At 32.2% G+C, this 19,256-nt stretch overlaps 1 protein-coding gene across 3 annotated transcripts in view; it reads left to right on the plus strand.

The window, feature by feature from the left end:
• Positions 1–19,256, plus strand: part of LOC123705561 — a 61,757-nt gene that overhangs the window by 3,028 nt on the left and 39,473 nt on the right. Inside the window, exon 1 of one of the 3 annotated variants that reach the window (XM_045654397.1) lies at positions 3,491–3,669. The exons of the other annotated variants lie outside the window; for them this stretch is intronic. Within the exon in view, the coding sequence (XP_045510353.1) occupies positions 3,627–3,669 (43 nt within the window). The 5' untranslated portion in view covers positions 3,491–3,626. Of the gene's footprint in view, positions 1–3,490; positions 3,670–19,256 lie in introns of those variants that run through there. 3 annotated transcript variants of the gene reach the window in all.

The raw sequence follows: 19,256 nt of genomic DNA on the forward strand, positions 1-19,256 counted from the left end.
GCAAACATCAATTATTAATATTACCTCTAAAATATGGTAATTTCCCATTGAAATTATAAATTTTCGTATAAATGGTAACATTCATTAACTAATTAAGTGATATGCTGATATTTCCCAAAATTGATGTTATTAATTGGAACGATTACACTAATTAAGCTCATTTGGTTGAATTTGTATCTATATTGGTATATCTTTTAAAATCAGGTTTATATTTATGTATCATCAAAGTACTTATAAAAAGATTTATTTAAAAAGAAAGGTTTTTTTTATATTTAAGTAGTTATATTTATATTTTATATTTCACACTCACGACGACGACATACTTATTTTACAGAGCAATTACTTCCTCCAATTCGTATATAACAAAGAAATTGGAATACTAATTAATTAATAGTGAAAATATTTAAAAATTCTTTCTATAGGAAATAAATTTTTCCTGAGTGACGGACTTATCTCGGTGAAACCAAGACAAACAGCGAATAATTGTATAGAATTGCATCACATTATTATTTATTATTAAACTTAATATCATGGTACACTTTTATTAATAATAGTTGTATGTTAACCGGTTTTCAGATCTTATCCTAGGTTACTTATAAAATACAGTACGAAGTCGCGTGACTTCGTACTGTATTTTTTATATATTCTATCTTTTTTTTTTAATTTTCTTCCATAAAAACCTTCTAATTTTTTATGCAAGAAATTATAAAAAAATGCTCTAAATGGTCCAGCCGTTCTTGAGTTTTGCGCTTAGTAACTAACACGTTTGGCGTTACGCGACGTTTTTATTTATATAGGCTTCCGTATTAATGTATTCTTTGTATAGATAGGGAGGCGAGGTAGCTAAATGGCGTAATTCAACGGCGTCGTCGAGACTTATCAAAATCGAAAGAGAAAATAATTTCGAAAAGAAAAGCTTCTATGGTAAAAACCATTTTAGCGGTGGGTTTGGCGTGTACGGATTTTCAAAAATGTAAAAAAAAACAGTTACTTGGGCATTCTCGAGCGCGTCAGATATTCATACTACGTATGCCCAAAGTGCCTCTGATAACAACGGTATACTAATCTGCCGGTTTGCGTGGTGGGGCTAGGCATATAAATTCGTCAAAAATGCACAAAAAAAAAATTTACTCGAGCGCGTCAGATTTTCGGAAGGGGTGTTAAGTAGGCCCCAAGGAAGCTCCCCGTAAAAAACTGACGATTACGGCATGACGATAAGTTACGATGAATTTTTGAAAATGCAGAAAAAAAAAGTCCTTTTGAAATACTCGAGCGCGTCAGATTTTCATAGGGGAGGTTTATCTCGGTATCCTGAAAGCATATTTTCTTAATCTGACAAAAATGTTGGTGGGTTCTCTTTATCTGACCGAAAAAGGATTGTGGGTTTCTTTATTTTTATCACCGTTATTTCATATCAATTTTTCTTAACACCCTCAGTTTTCGAGATATACTCAAAAAACCGGGAGTTTGAGTTTTTATGATGCTTCAAGTAAAAAAAGGTTTAAATTTGGAAAAAAATGAAAAGAGCCCTTTTTTTGTAAAATAAAATTACCTTTTTTGTTTATTTTTTGGAAAAAGTAAAGTGCGTGACATATATGCTGCAACGCGTTTTCCGGAAGACGAAATGGCTCCTCCAGACTTCCTCCGTCATGCGGAAACCGGCAGATTTTGTATTTTTAGTAAGTTTTAGATTATATTCTTCAAAATAAGAATAAAAACAATCGCGCTCGAGAATGCCGGATTAACGTTTTTTTTTTTACAAGTTCGCGACCCTATAACTCGGCGGCGTCAAGGACTTATGGTCAGATTAGTTAAATTTAGTCTTAAAACACTAAAATCAACCCCCAATATCTTAATCTGACGCGCTCGAGTATTTCAGACTATCGATTTTTTTTTACTAATCTGATCGTCTATCCTAGGCGCGCGTCACTACATATAGAGCTAAATAGTGAAAAAGTTTGTTCTATTAGGTCTAAGGTATCTCTCATATCTTAAACTGCCACGCTCGAGTATTGCAGAAAATTCCCCTCTTCGCCTCCCTATTGTAATAAATTAATATTCGAATTAACTTAAGTCTATAGTTTTAATAACCAATATTTGAAAAGAATTAGCTAGCTACACAACACTTAGAATTTTTTTTAATCACTTCATAATATAAAACAAAGTTGGTTTCCGCCGTCTGTGTTTGTTTGTATGCTGAAACCTTTGAACTGTCTCAACAGATTTTGATGTTTCTTTTTAATAGATAGAGTACCTTATTCAAGAGAAAGGTTCTAGAATATAATTTAGTAGGTTTAAGACAAGGAAGACGAAGCCGCGGGCGGTTAGCTAGTAAACTGTGGTATCATTCCGCATAGAAACAATCATTATTGACGATTACAGACAAATACAGTGAACTCTGCATAACAAAAAAGATTCTTGTCTAAATGTTTCAAATAACAATCATATAAAAACCGGTCCGCGTGTTCTGCTCATGGAGTGGTCGTACACACTAAGATACTGAGCTAGAAACTGTTTTTTTTTTCCATAAAATTAAAATGTAGAGTTCTGATTAAATTTTTGGACGGATATCATTTCACTAGCTGCTCCGCGCGGTTTCACCCCCGTGGATCCACTCCTGTGGGTCGTAGCGTGATGATATATAGCCTAGCATAACCTTCCTCGATAAATGGTCTATCTAACACCGAAAGAATTTTTCAAATTGGACCAGTAGCTCCCGAGATCAGTGCGTTCAAACAAACACTTCAGCTTTATAATATTAGTATAGATTAAAAGGCAGATATTTTGCTAAAGTCAGTTTCGTTATTTTAAAACAAAGCCATTTTAAAAATAGACAAAATATACCAGATAATATTGTGTATGCTCTCTATATAAGCTCTAGCTCTATATATCTCAATAAGCATTCCATCAATATTAAATCAAAGCAGAAATGTTCTGCAACGTTTGCCATAAAAATTGTAAAACAAACAGATCTAATATGACCCGTATAACTGCATTGTTAATACCAGATTATTTATGTTTCAAGTGATACTAATTACTATAATGGACAAGGTGTTCAAAAAGAAATGAAGGCAGTAGGACATGATCTTTCGACGCAATTTAAGGTAGTTTAACACAGAATATCGACCATTTTCTGTTAAATGCGTAATTTATTTTAATAGAGTATAGACCATATTATTAAAAATTAAATAACCTTGTTAGGCATTAAGTATTGCCAGATAACTAAAATAGGTCAAGTGCAAGTCGTATTATATGCGTATTATCATTCATGATTTGACAGAGCAATTCTACAAAAGTATTGTTTCCTAAACATATTATCTCAAAAGAGAGTTCACAATTTAATAGGGTTATGGCCACATTAATAGTGTGAAACTATAGATTAAATTCTGTATTATTATCTAAAGCAATACATTAAGTACCCGCATAAATGTGTGATAAACAGTATAAAAAGAAATAAAACACAGAGAAATGTTCGAATCCGTTCGCCGAACGTGACCGTGTACGTACGGTGTGAAACGTCATTATTTTACGGATGTTTTGCCTCGCGCCGATTTCCAGTTTCATTTCTGTGCACGAAGTATAAGATATACACGCGATTTTAATATAATTGTTATTATTTTTGTGCGATGTTCCGATTATTGCTTGTTGTTGTGGTGTTTGCGTTGTCAGGTGAGATATATTTTTAAGTTTTTTTTTTATTATTTGCGAAATATTCTTATCCCTTTATAATATCTTACTTTCAAAAATCATATAAATAGATATGCACAAGCGAATGAATAATTAATGTAACTACTATAAAAAATAGTTACCTACTCATTAATTAAATTACTCATGTTTGATTTGGCATCATAATACGGCTTTATGAAAATCATAAACACACGTTATTTTCATGCTTTACTGCTATGTTATAAAAGTAATTAAACGTTGTTTAATTACAGTACACAAACACTTAATAACTCATGTGCTAATTATATATCGTGCTTCTTGGTTTACCACAAGTACGTACTTATAATTTTAAAAATATGTGGAAAGATTTCATTATGTTTACTGATATACATAAAGTAGTAGAGACAGAAAATTAGAGTATCCAACTTACTTCTGAAACATTCTTAAGATAAAAAGATTTCCTCTCCACACTATAATGAAAAACATGTTAAATGGCAACTCGACCATCGAGAATTTAACTGAATAAAAAACATATAAACAAAAAAATATTTAACGAACTATACATGTACAAATATGAAATTAAGTACGAACTAATAACAATTCAGTGAAACAATATAGGTATCATTAGCAGGGATTCAAATGTTCATCTATTATGAGTATTGCCTTTGCCAGTGAATCTGCAAAGCCGGGACTGTATAAAACAATTCCTTTTACCATGTCACAACCAGAAAATCCAGCGGAGCGAGGTTAATTTTGTTTAAAATATGTTACAATATTTATGGTCTAACAATAATTTCATGGAATTTTCATTTATGTTTTTCAATTTTGATACGTATCCTGTTGTATTTAGAGACAATATTCGGATGTTGATAGAAACTGCCTTTGTAGTTTCGACACTTGAATCATAGGAGGATTTTTATAGGAAACTAGCGGTCCGCCCCGGCTTCGCCCGTGGTACATATTCACGTTTTCTCTACATAAGAACCATCCTCGAACTTCAAGGAATATTATAAAAAAAGAATTAACGAAATCGGTTATGCCGTTCTCAAGGTAAGCGCTTACCAACACATTTTGGGATTCATTTTTATATTATAGAAGAAGATTATTTAAACTGACTTTTGAGAATTAAGATATTTAACAGACCTCACATTTATTATTTAGTAAACGTTAGTTTTGCGATATTCAGTAAGAGCTGAAATATAGTACCAACAGTCAACATGTTTGCCGACTCTTTCTGGCCTATTATTAACGTCATAAGATAAAGATAATTCTGTTGAAAGATAACTGTGATAAAAATAGTTGTGTAAATATTCTAAAGGGATTAAGTAAATATGGTTAAGTAGGACGGCATTCAATATAAATTCAAATTCATAACAATGCCTAATTTCTACCAAAATATATTGAGACATAGGGGTCGGAAAACAGGTAATCTGCTATAATTACGGAAGGGTAAAACAAAAATGTAGTTAGTAGGTAAAGATTTTAGTCATTATTTACTATGAAGATGAAAAAAATAGGTATTTTGGTAGTGATGGGTAGATAAACAGCTTCTTAAGGATAGTATAACTAAATAATGGAAGAATCTTGGAGTATATTTTACTAAGGTTCAAATTTTTTTGACCCTTTGAAAAAATAATATTAAAATTTTCTAATTACATAATGTTATTTTCTTACACATGCGTCTAATTTAAAAACCTGTTACGAATTATATGGATGTTTTAAGTAATAGCGATCCTAATAATTAAAAAAAATTATGTTTCCATTTTATATTACGAATTGAATAATTACGAAGGGTAATTATTTATAATGAATGGAAAATTTATGGAAACTGATAAATAATTGTCTGAATACAGTTACTAGTTCTACGTCAGTAGACATTTTTAAATCAAGTAAGTAGGTAAACAAATTAATTGTATGAATACGTTAAAGAAAATCTATTTACTTTTTTTATTTGTCACTACATAGTATAAAACAAAGTCGCTTTCTCTGTCCATTGAGTCCCTTTGTATGCTTAAATCTTTAAAACTACGCATCAGATTTTGATGTGGTTTTTTATAATGGATAGAGTGATTCAAGAGGAAGATTTTAGTATATAATTTATTAGGTTATAGACAAAACGGGCGAAGCCGCGGGCGGTAAGCTAGATATATGGGTTATTAAAAAACCTTTTTTTTTGGTAACGGGGAGGAAATCTTCAAAAGATACTCTCTTTTGGGGGAAAAAGAGAGCATGTGGGATTCTTAACCACTAAAACCTCCTCGACGGCCAAACCCAAAGCATGGTAGCGGGGACTCCGGGATCTCTAGTAGAACGCACCAGAGTTCCCGCAGCTATATGCTAGACTATGTGGCTTCCCTGCCTCATTAAAAACCTAGGAAAATATGGAGCTATTTTCCTACGCTTTAAAATATCCCAAATGCCTTAATCTATTTAGTATTGCTTTAAGAGTAAAATCACGAATTTCGATGTTGAAAACAAAATAATTAATAATTAATGAATATTACATTCATATTTATATTCTTGCTCTTTTAAATAAATCAGATGCATATTTTATTTTTATTTTTTTGAAAAATCGATCCTTGTACTTGTATTCGAGGTTTAAACCAAACTACTACCTACTCTCCAATCGATATTAATGTATTTAATTAGTATTTAATGGGAAACAAGTGATAACTGCGTTAAAAACAACCGACTTCAAACTTGCACTTGCAACATTTACAGACAAAAATGCTCATAAAATAAAAACTACTGACTGGGCCTATCCGAATAAAATTTTAATGGGACCAATTCGACACCATCCCGCATCGAACAAAAAAACAATCACGTAAATCGGTTCAGAAACCTCGGAGTAATCGGGTGTACATACATAAAAAAACATACCGGCCGAATTGATAACCTCCTCCTTTTTTTGAAGACGGATGAAAGGTCGCTTAGAATATTACTTGCTGCGACCCGCGGTTTCACCCGCGTGGCTCTGCTACTGTTAGCCTTCCTCGATAAATGGGCTATCTAACACTGAAAGAATTTTTCAAAAATCAGAGTCAAATCGAAGCAATAGTTTCTGAGATTAACGCATTCAAACAAACAAACAAACTCTTCAGATTTATAATATTAAGTGTAAATTGACAAGCCTATGTTTTAATTAATTAATTCAGTTGTTTGTTTTTATTCAAAAAGCTTTTGAAGGCTTTTTGAAGAATATTCATTAAAATTATATAAATAATATTTAATGCCCTTGCTGATATGTAAATGAAAATATTTGAAAACGTGAATTAGATCCAAATTTTTCCAAAATACTAATATCGATAGCGTCCTTGATTTTATTTAAATTATTTAATTCTAATAGTTCAATAAATATTTGAGAACCATCAAATCAAAAATTTGTATCCTTGTTATCTCTGTTAGCTACCACAATCGAGACTTTCGTACACGAAATTATAATAATAAATAATAAATAAATAAAATAAATCTTTATTTCACCTTTAAAATATACAATATTGAATATGAGGCTCTGGCTCTCTTGCTAGGCATAGCCTGTGTTAAGAAAGCCAGTCCCTTCCCTTAATACATTGTGGTCTAGATAAAGGTTAAAACAAAAAGAAAATTTATACAAAGGCAAAAATTAAAAATAAAAGGGGGTTAGCCAACCCAATGAATGTGTGGTGTGAGTGTTTGTGTGTGTGTGTGTGTGTGTGTGTGTGTGTGTGTGTGTGTGTGTGTTTGTGTGTGTGTACGTGTGTGTGTATGTGCATGTATGTGAGTGAGTGTGGGTGGATGTGTGTTTGAGTTTTTGTGGGAGTGTGTGTTTAACTTATTTGGGTAACGAGTGAACATGTTGTGTAATCTGTATTATTACGGTGAGTTGAGTTACATTAATAATAATTTATTTAACTTGTGAGATAAGGAGATTTTCTATGCCATCGTAATCATAGTCGTCTAGCCATGATAAAACCGTTTTCTTGAAGGCGTTCCTATTTAGCTTTTTAACATTAATATTGTTCAACTTGTTGTATATACGAGGAGCTAGTACTCTGTATGATTTGCTAGCAAATTTACTTTTAATAGCAGGTACAGGGCATCGATCTATCCGTTTATTCGTTACTTGAAGCGTGGGTACGGTATTGATATGGTATCTCTGTAGAATATTTAAGAAAAATAATTTGCGGACACTAAGCACCTGTGCTTCTTTGAGAACTGCAGTGGTAGGACATCTAAATGGAAGTTTCAAGGCAACTTTAATGAGACAGCGTTGCGCTCGTTCAACTTGAATTAAATGCGTTTTTGCCATACCACCCCAAGTGCATATGCAGTAGCGAAGCAGACTTTTAATTATTGGGCGTCTCATCATAATAAAGCTACAAACGGAAAATTAGCTTGATAGTAGTCACTTGCAAAAATGGGCGATGTATCCTGAACTATAATGTTGGTGCAAAATTGTACTTTTATCGATTCTAAAATACATATTAAAATAACCCATTAAATTAAACAACTAAACTAATCCGGAGTTTCATCGTGTATTTTAAAAGTTTTCAATGTAATAATTATATTTTTTTTATTTGAATTTGATACATATTTAAATATGTAGACATATTTACATTGTATGCAATAAGTATAATTGGATAATGGATAATTTGAATAATATTTAATGGTTTTAATCTGTGTTTGAATTTAATTTGTATGGAATTTAATTTTATAATCGTATTACTAACATAGTTTCTAAGATTAATGTATACTAACACAAATATGGATGAAATATCTGGAATTAAAATATTATTATTATTATTATTAAATATGTATCAAATTGTCGTGAACTAAACGAATAATTACATATCTAATAGGTAATAACAGTCGGGATTTTTGTTTTCATTATAATAATAACCCTTTTTTCCACGTTTTAATCTTGAAAACAATTCTATTTCGTATCACACATCTACACAGAAAATGGCGATGGATCCACGCATGTTCAAATTATACGACTTTTTTTAATCAGTACATTGTCACCAGGGTAAAGGGCGCAGACGAAAATAATAAGAAAATGCTCGAGAATTCTCTCGCAAATTACCTTACAAATGAGATTACGATTTTGTTATGAAATGCCTATATATATGGGTATATGTATGTAATTTTGTGAATGCTATCCGATTTAGATTTTTTAAATGGATAAAAATATAAACACAGGTAATGATCAGAAATGTTAAGTGAACGTTAAGTTTTTCTTAATTTAGATTTTTTTATTGGGAATAGGGAAGCGCTTGACCACAATCTCGCCTGATATTAAGCTGAGATGTAGATGGAACGCGCAAAACTAGAAGGCACCTGTTCACTCTGCGCTTGAAGCATGCTTGAAGAGATAAAATAAGAAGATAAAAATATATGTAGTGTATTATGTATAGTGTATACACTATTTTATCTTCTCTTTTAAATATTTTGAAATTACTAGACTAACGTTTGTTTGACGGTTTTAAATGCCCTACACGACAAACACTATATTTTAAGATATTTATTATCATTCATCAAAATTATCTACCTTAAATAATGTTACAATTAACCCGTATCTTTATTAAGGCTAAATAAAACATATTGAACCAATAACCAATTTACTTGCATTAAATTTTATTTTCTAACAATTACTCGTTCCTTTATGTGGTCTTTGTAGTTAATACCTCCAAAACTGTTGCACCGATTCACATAAAATTTTTGTGTTTGAAATGTCTGAGAATCGGACAGCATCTATTTTTCATACCTGTGAATGATAAAGGCAAGGCAGAACGTCTGCCGGGGCAGCTAGATTATATACTTACTAATATTATAAAACTAAAGAGTTTATTTGCTTGAACGCGCTAATCTCAGGAACTAGGTACTGGATAGCCCATTTAACGAGGAAGGCTATAGGCTATATTTAACTTCACGCTAAGACCAACAAGATTGGAGCACTGCGTGTAAAACCGCGGGGCGCAGCTAGTGTTATATAAATCTAAAACATTGTGTAACATTACTGGTTAGTAGTTAATACTAATTGAAGTGTTTATAATAAGGTTTCTATTCACACGAGTATACAATAATTACATTGATTTACCAGCGTCATAATCAATTTTATACAAGAGGTCAAACCCCGCAATGGTGTAATTGTAATAATAATGTAATTGTAATTGCACATAAATGCTCACTTATGGAGTTCAATTATTAATTATATTGTCAGAGCGAGAACAAGACAGTATGACGTAATAATATGTTTCTATACTAAAAATCTTCAAATATTTCTCCTTTTTTAGGGTTAAGTAATGGCACCCTATTACTGAGACTTCGTTTTCTGTCTGTCTGTCTGTCTCCAGGCTGTATCTCATAAAACATGATAGCTAGAAAGCTGATATTTTCGCAAATGATGTATTTCCGTCGCCGCTATAACAACAAATACTACAAATAAAAAGTAAAATATTAAGGGACGGACGGACCCCATAGTACGGAACCCTTCGTGCGCGAGTCCGACTCGCACTTGGTCGGTTTTATATTAGTCAAGTATCAATCTGTACTTATATTATAAAGCTGAATTGTTTGTTTGAATTAATCTCAGGAACAGATCCGATTAAAGTATTAAATATAGATATCTTTTTCTACTAATTTAATAGAAGACTAGATTTCCGCCTGCGGCTTCGCCCGCGTTTTCAAAGGAAAACCCGCATAGTTCCCATTCCCGATGGATTTCCGGGATAAAATCTATCCTATGTGTTAATTCAAGTTACCCTTTATATGTGTGCTAAATTTCATTGTAATCGGTTCAGTAGTTTTTATTTTATTTTTTTATTGTGTGATAGGGAAGCGCTTGACCACGATCTCGCCTGATGGTAAGCTGAGATGTGGCCTATGATGGAGGGCGCTTCCCTAGAAATCACTCTTCGCTTGAAGACCCCCATATTGTACTCGTCGGGGAACACACACTCAGGAAGCATGTTCCAGTCCCTCGCGGTTCGGATGAAGAATGTCCGAACCGCTTTGTCCGGGTACATGGAACGTCCACCATATTATGGCGAATTGGCGATGCCTAGAGTCTGTGCGCCTCGACGATCGATGGAAAAAATGTTTTTGTGTGATAACCATACCATTTTTATAAAACTTTATAATATGATGTATGATGTGGTGTTACTTAAATAAATAAATAAATAAATAAATACATACATTCATAATTACAAACCTTTCCTCTTTATAATATTAGTATAAATAGTAAAGAAACACACAATTCACTAGTTCAACAAACTTAAACTATTTCATAGAAAACTTTAACAAACAGTCTGATAAAGTAATTTTACAACGCGAACTAATTATTATTATCTGCAAATATGTACATAACATACCTTATTACTAATTCGAAAAACAACAATGATAAGATGTAACATTGAAATGATAATTTTTCAAGGTTGTTACGACTCTTTTGTATACAAACAAACAAATTAGTATGGTATGTATGTCATTAGAGATACACGTAATCGTACAACAAAGTTGTAAGAGGGTAAAAAAATTATATACATTTTTATGGAAAAAATGCATAAAGACGTGTATGACAATACATAATTATATAGGTATAATGTAATTATATATAATTCTAAGGAATGGATAACAAAAATTAATACTTTATTGAATATCGAAAAACCCATAAAATTTTGTGAAATTCGAATCAACATGACAACCAAAGAAAACAAATTGAAAACTTACATATTATAAGTGTGTAAAATATCTTATTCTAATTTCTAATTATTCTTCCTAGACTAGGAATCCTAGTGGATACCTTAAATGCCAACTCCAAACAAAAGTTAAAGTATTGATCCTTGTTAAAGAAACAATCTGCCAGTGAAAATTATGAGACTCATATATTTTCGTTATTAGGAAAACACAAAAGGAAAAACAGTTATTATGTAGGTACTTGTTTTTAAATGTTTAAAACATTGATTAAACATTAAATTTCTTACAAACAGATGTAAATACTTCAATTAGTCACAGTTTTATGTAGATGGCGCTTGAATAGTCAAATGTTTAGGCGAGATATTTCGCTACCTTTGGAAGGGGCCATAGCCCCTTGCATTCACGCGAAGCTTTCGTAGACCTGCGTGGAAATCTCGTACAATTAGGCAATACAGATGGCGCTAAATCCTCCTAATTTCATGTAAAAAATGTAATATTTAAATAAGCTTTAACGACCCTCTACGACATTTTACTGAATTAAGTAATTTTATAACAATTTTGGAGGAACTTTTACCTCATGTTAAGTTCCAGATGATGGTTTCACGGAGGACTTTTAATAATTAACAGTACATCAAAACAACAGATGTCGCATCAAATCAACTAATACGTTTTGTATGGAGTCTGTACATCGCGCTTATGAAATTTATTTTCCAGACTATATAATACTTTTCTGACGTCCTGGCTGCAGCGGCTCATTCGTAAATTAACATTGCGTTAGTTGCGTACTGCGTCTATATCTTTACAAAAGTAAAATTTTTCTGAAACCCGTACAGATTACGCATCTTGTAGGGTTTATTATGTAACTATCCCGGCGAACGTTGTGCCCTATTGCATCATTTTCATGGATTTTCTCCATAAGAACCTGTGAAAATAATATTAGCCGAATTGGACAAGGCGTTCTGGTGTTAAACATTTCATTGTTATATTATAGATTTAGACTGTAGGAAAGTCGAACAATGTACTTGATAATAGACGTCTTAACCAAATGATCACTGGTCTCTTATCAAGTTTTCAACCATTTGAGTATAATTGGGGAAAATATATACTTTTAGGACTAGGACTACTATATACCTTGCTTTGCCTTGAAGAAAACTCAAGCCAAGACTCTTAATATCAAAGGTTACTAATTAATATATTATACGCAAATATACGATTAATTTAAAGAAAAAGCTTTTATAGAACTCAAAAAGCCTATGTTATAGAACCATAATTCTGAAAAAGTTGTTTACTTATCATTTATAGGTATTTAAATTCTTTAGTTCTTAAATGTTAGTGCAAAGTTGTACTGTTTTATGACCCAAAGATAAATAAATAAAAACCCAGTAATTAAAATAACGAATTATTAGGAGCTTTATGGTAGATATGTTTTAAAAGTTTAGATACAATTATAATCTTCATGTTTTTTTTGTCCAATATATTCATCAAATTGTGATCATAGGAAATCCCTTTCGATCGGATAAAACTATGTCAAATATTTTAAATCAGAAAAGGAGACTATTCTTTTTTTTTTGGAGAATAGGCTTAGCTCAATTTCTTAGCGTATATTAATGAAATGTGTGATGTGAGATTACAGTGGTGACTTACATGTTTTAACCGTAATCTTTAGAAACACGATGTGCAAACATTCACCTCATTACTACATAAAAACTAACTGATGAGTGATTTGTCTTGTGTGACCCATCCGAATCATTGGGTACAATATATTTAGATAAATGAATGAATAATTAATAATTAGTTAATATCACACTCGGAAATCGGAAACAACGAAGTAACCACAAACACAGAGACCCGATTTGGTTATAAATAGTATAGAAAAAATTAATAAATATATGTGTGTGTACCTCAAGTTTCTGGACCTTGATGCGATTATAGCGATTGGGAAATCTGATTAAATAACTAAGAAATTATTAGTTAAGTAGGTAGGTAGGTACGTGATTTATGACTAGGAGAAGGCACATAATATTAGGATAGGTAGCCATTTCATTGTATTATTCATGTTCTATTGTAATATTAAACGCTTTTAAGTTGTGGTAATTACATTTTAAAATAGGAAATAAAAACATTGTTTAATGTTTATGTTAAAAGCTTAGGTTAAAAGCATCACAACTACGACAGGAGGAATCTAATTGTCTGACAAAGAGAATTTAAATCGCTACGTTTTATTGTCTGACACAAGGTCTGACATCATCTGACATGTCAAAGCAGCCAATAGATGTAACGTTTCGTTACACGGATTTTTTTAGCTGAGTACAAGGCTGAGTAGAAACAAATTGTTTTATTTAATTAATGACAGGATTTAAAATCGCTATCAATCACATTCTTCCATATAAATAGGAATAAAAGCAGTTTCTAAAGTGATTTATTTAAGGCGGTTTTTTTTTTTCACTTTTTGATTTTATTTTCATTCTATCGATAAAAACGTTTCGTTCCAGTGTGCCAGTTTTCAGTATTCTTGTAGTTTGTAGACAGCACTACAGCAGGGATGATATCAAAATAAGGTTTTTTAATTCGATTTCATGATTCCGGTTTCGTTTGTAAAACAACGAAGCTACAAAATTCATAATAAAATTTTATATTTCTACACTTTTTTTTTTATTACTATACGTTACCGAATCTTGGTGGGCCTAAAAAAATGGTCTCCTTTAAACTCCATATATATATAATTATCGTTTTAGTTTGAACATTTTCCACCATTTTCTTTTTTTACGTGATTGGTTATTAAATAATTACACACCATCCCGTTATGTATGTACCCAATATGTATATATTAATAATTGTGACATTTGTAAATTGTATAATTGTGTAATTGTATTATACAAGCTACTTCATCTGTCTCCGTCCAGATACATAAGTACTTGTAAGTTCAAATGTTTAACAGTATAATTATGAAAGTCCTCTGAAAACATCCAAAGATTCTTCAAAGAAATGATAAAAGGAAGAATTATGAAGGTACTAGCTTAGATTACAAAATAAAGGTACTAGGAGATACACATGATTTACTTTTTTTTTTCAGACAAATGCAAGATATACCCTGTATATCTTGCATTTGACTGAAAAAAAAAATAAATCAGTATATCTTGCATTTATCTGAAAAAAAAATAAATAGTAGCTAGTACCTTGTAGTACCTAGTACCTTCATAATTCTTCCCACCCGTCGTTAAGTGTGCACAGGCGATTATTCCCGAGAAACATCCGAAAATTTTACATGTAACGCTCCCATACATTTTGTATTCAAAGCAAATGTTCTAAATGAGATCCTCGTTTTGGCATGCCATTGTATTCCACATCGAGGTCTATTTACAGTTTTTAAATTAAATTATTAAAATTTGAGAAATAATTAAAGCACAAAATAAAACAGCAAAACCTTTCATATTAAATGTTTGAAATCTCATATTCCATACTAAATGTATGGGAGTGGTTGATGTAATTTTTTTGGATATTTCTCATTAAATTTATATAACTTTCAATATCGGTTATAAGTTTTTGAATATCTGTAATAGTAACGGAATAATCGCCTGTGCACACTTAACGATTACACCCTGTATACAAGAAAAGAATGTCCACATGACTTGTCTCCTATGCACAAATGCACTATACATCTATTTAACTGATCCATTATCTTCTCAGACAAGTAAGTGAACAGCTGTTTATGTCTTGCTAGACTGAGACCTCTGTTCCCATCAGATATCGCACTCAGGACTACTTTATTAACCGACTTCAAAAAAAAAAGGAGGAGGTTATCAATTCGGCCGGTATGTTTTTTTTTATGTATGTACACCGATTACTCCGAGGTTTTTGAACCGATTTACGTGATTCTTTTTTTGTTCGATGCGGGATGGTGTCGAATTGGTCCCATAAAAATTTTATTCGGATAGGCCCAGTCGTTTTTATTTTATGAGCATTTTTGTCTGTATTTGTAAATGTTGCAAGTGCAAGTTTGAAGTCGGTTGTTTTTAACGCAGTTATCACTTGTTTTATACCCCCGTGCTAACAACTATAAAACGGTCAAAGTATAGTTTAGGTACGAATGTAACTGTACTAATGTGTGGTATATTATAGTATATAGACATACCGATTACATGATTTTTCTATACTAATAATATTATAAAGCTGAAGTGTTTGCTTGTTTGTTTCAATGCGTTAAATTCAGGAACTACTGGTCCGATTTGATAAATTCTTTCGGTGTTAGGTAGTCCATTTATTGAGGAAGGCTATAGGCTATATATCATCACGCTAAGACCAACAGGATCGGAGCAATGCGGGTGAAACCGCGGCGCACAGCTAGTTAATAAAGAAGTGAATCTTGTATAATAAACAAGTCAATTTAATGACTCCATAGATTCTACACGTGTGTAATATTACCTAAGTATGCTGCGTATAATCTCCATCAATTATTATTATTTAAACTAATTACTACTCTCTACCTTTATGCTAAAACTAGATTTCCGCCCGCGGCTTAACCCGCGTTTTGACAGCAACCCGCATAGTTCCCGTTGCTGTGGGATTTTCGGTATAAAAATTAGTATTATTATTCTGAGTCTTCAGTTACCTACATACCAAATTTTATTGTAATCGGTTCAATAGTATTTTCGTGAAATAGTAACAAATCCATTTCGTGAAATATTATCCATCCTCACAAACTTTCACAATTATGGTTCATAATATAAATACCTAGGATGAGGATACTTATAGATGCAAAGATCTGGATTCAAAATCTTTGGATAGATGCAAGAAATGGATTCTTTAGTTTAATTTTATTAATATGTAATCCCTATTTTGTCCAGTGTAAAAGATTTAATCCTTTCGATTTTTTTATACAATATCATACCATTTCTGATATTACTCTCATTAAACGTAAGTGCTGATTTACACAGGGTCAGTAACTGACTACAAATTCGAGGCAAATCAGGATAGATGCAAGAAATGGATTCTTTAGTTTAATTTTATTTATGTAATCCCTATTTTGTCCAGTGTAAAAGATTTAATCCTTTCGATTGTTTTATACAATATCATACCATTTCTGATATACTCTCATTAAGTGCTGATTTACACAGGGTCAGTAACTGACTACAAATTCGAGGCAAATCAGTGCTGACCCGAAAAAAACCCTGTGTAAACAGATTTGAAGTCAGTACAGAGGCTTGAAGTCTATGTAAACAGTTAAAGTCAGTCGCGGCGCCGAATTTCGGCGCCGCGACTGACTTGTCTACTGACCCTGTGTAAATCAGCACTTAAAGTCAGTCGCGGCGCCGAAATTGGCGCTGCGAGTTGCAACTGACTTGTCTACTGACCGTGTGTAAATTAGCACTAAGTAATAGAGATAGTATAGATATATATAGATAAACAAATCATTTTAAATAGGTACTCATTACAATTTATATCATGTCAGGGACTTTTTGGATGATAAATGAAAATGACATGTATAATAATTAATAGACAATTGAACTAAACTATAATAATTAATGTAATTTTTTTTTCTGATTATGCGGAGCTGTAACACGTGTTTGCATGGCAGTGTAACTGGTGAATGTGCTGTACTTTCATTATTGTAATAACTTGTAAACCACATTTGAGCAAATAAAGATCATCATCATCATCATCACCATCAACAGCCCATGTTTGTCTACTGCTGGACATAGGTCTCAGTCATGGCACGCCATTGAGCCCGGTCATTCGCTCGTTGTCGCCAGTTTTGTCCAACAACCCTGCGGATGTCGTCACTCCACCTAAAAAGATATTTATTATAAACTAGTGGTCCGCCCCGGCTTCACCCGTGGTACATATTTCGCAATAAAAGGTAGCCTATATCCTTTCTCGGGTATCAAAATATCTCCATACCAAATTTCATGCAAATTGGTTCAGCAGTTTAGGCGTGATTGAGTAACAGACAGACAGACAGAGTTACTTTCGCATTTATAATATTAGTATGGATAGTATGGATTAGTAATCTCATTTTACGAGTTATATCACATTAAATTGTTTGTGAATAGGGGAGAGGGGGGCATTACGGGGACGCGGGGCACGACGGGGCCATCCACACTTACAGAAAACTATACGGTCTAGATGTGTTTTGTTTTCGCTAATAGGTAGCCAATTTGTATCTCTCTTAAGTCTGAAAGTGACCGGCGAAAGGCTGCGCACGTTTGATTTTTAATAGGAAAAACGATTTTCAACGTAATTTCATGTAATTTTGAGTGACTATGAATACGCTTATAAAATAGTAAGTGTTTATGTTGCTACTATCATGTATTTACTTTGTTATTGCAGATAAGTTATTTATTGATATGTTTTGAACAAAAATACTCTAACCCTCACTCATTTTATTTGATTTGTTATTTAAAATAATGTGAGAATTGGGGCATAACGGGGACATGGCTACGGGGTACGATGGGGTATCCCGTTATGTTAGAAAAAACGAGAACAATTTAAGAGAACGAAGAAATGTTCTAATCCAAATGACCCCAAGTTAAAGAAGAACTCTAAGAAACAGAAGACCCAAAAAGACTCTTCTGAAGAGAATACCGACGAGGATACCATGTGCATGTACTGCCTTGACGGGAACCACACTATAATACTAAGGTCTTCGGAAGGTTGGGTGGTTTGTCAATTATGTGGACGGTGGGCTCATATATCTTGTGCTGGTGTAGATGACGACAATACAGAAGAAATCCACATGTGCTTGTATTGTGACGCAAAATAAATACGTACCCCATTCTGCCCCTACCCTGGGGCACGATGGGGTTTTCATAATAGTTTCAAAAAATTAAAATTATAACGTGATATGATTATTAACCGACTTCAAAAAAAAAGGAGGAGGTTATCAATTCGGCCGGTATATTTTTTTTTTTTTTTTTTATGTATGTACACCGATTACTCCGAGGTTTCTGAACCGATTTACGTGATTCTTTTTTTGTTCGATGCAGGATGGTGTCGAATTGGTCCCATAAAAATTTTATTCGGCTAGCCCCAGTAGTTTTTATTTTATGAGCATTTTTGTCTGTACTCGATGACTTAATTGGAATGTAGCAAGTAACTTTGATTCACTTCCCGGTAACCGATTGAGCTGAAATTTTGTATAAGTGTGTAAATTGGATAGCGATGAAACATTATCATGACATAGAGCTGATTTGATGATGGAATCGGAAGGTGGCCATAGGAACTCAGTAATATATTGACTCAACTTTATCGAGTTTGGGCTCGTTTGATTCGTGTTGAAAATTACACTAAAAAGTATTAAATAAAATTAACTGCGTTAAAAACAACCGACTTCAAAAACGAAAAAGTAAAAAATAAAAAAGATTTGATATTATTAATTACTACATATTATTTAGGTGTGCTATTTATTAAATAGGTTTGAAGTCGGTGCCAAACACTAAGTACTTAGTATTAAGCCCGTGCACCGACATCAAACCTATTTAATAAATAGCACATCTAAATAATATGTAGTAATTAATAATATCAAATCTTTTTTATTTTTTACTTTTTCGTTTTTGAAGTCGGTTGTTTTTAACGCAGTTAATTTTATTTACATCACCAAATTCTATGCCAAATGATAGTTTAATAAGTAGGTAACCAAAGTGTTGTGATTCATTTTAATTAATAAATACATTGCGTTGATCATGTTACTGTGTATTTTCCTTAACGTCCCCATTATGCCCCCCTCTCCCCTACGTTATATTTATGTTCTTTTAAATATATTTCATAATAATAAAATAAGATAATTAATGGCAATTTTTTTTATTTAATTAATGGCAAATAAATAAGCGAATTAAATAAAATTATCAATAGATACCTACATAAATATGTAGATATAAACTTGTACATATACTTGATATTTCAATATAAAGGGTTAAGGA

This window comes from Colias croceus, chromosome Z, assembly GCF_905220415.1.
Source record: "Colias croceus chromosome Z, ilColCroc2.1".
Lineage (NCBI taxonomy): Eukaryota > Metazoa > Arthropoda > Insecta > Lepidoptera > Pieridae > Colias > Colias croceus.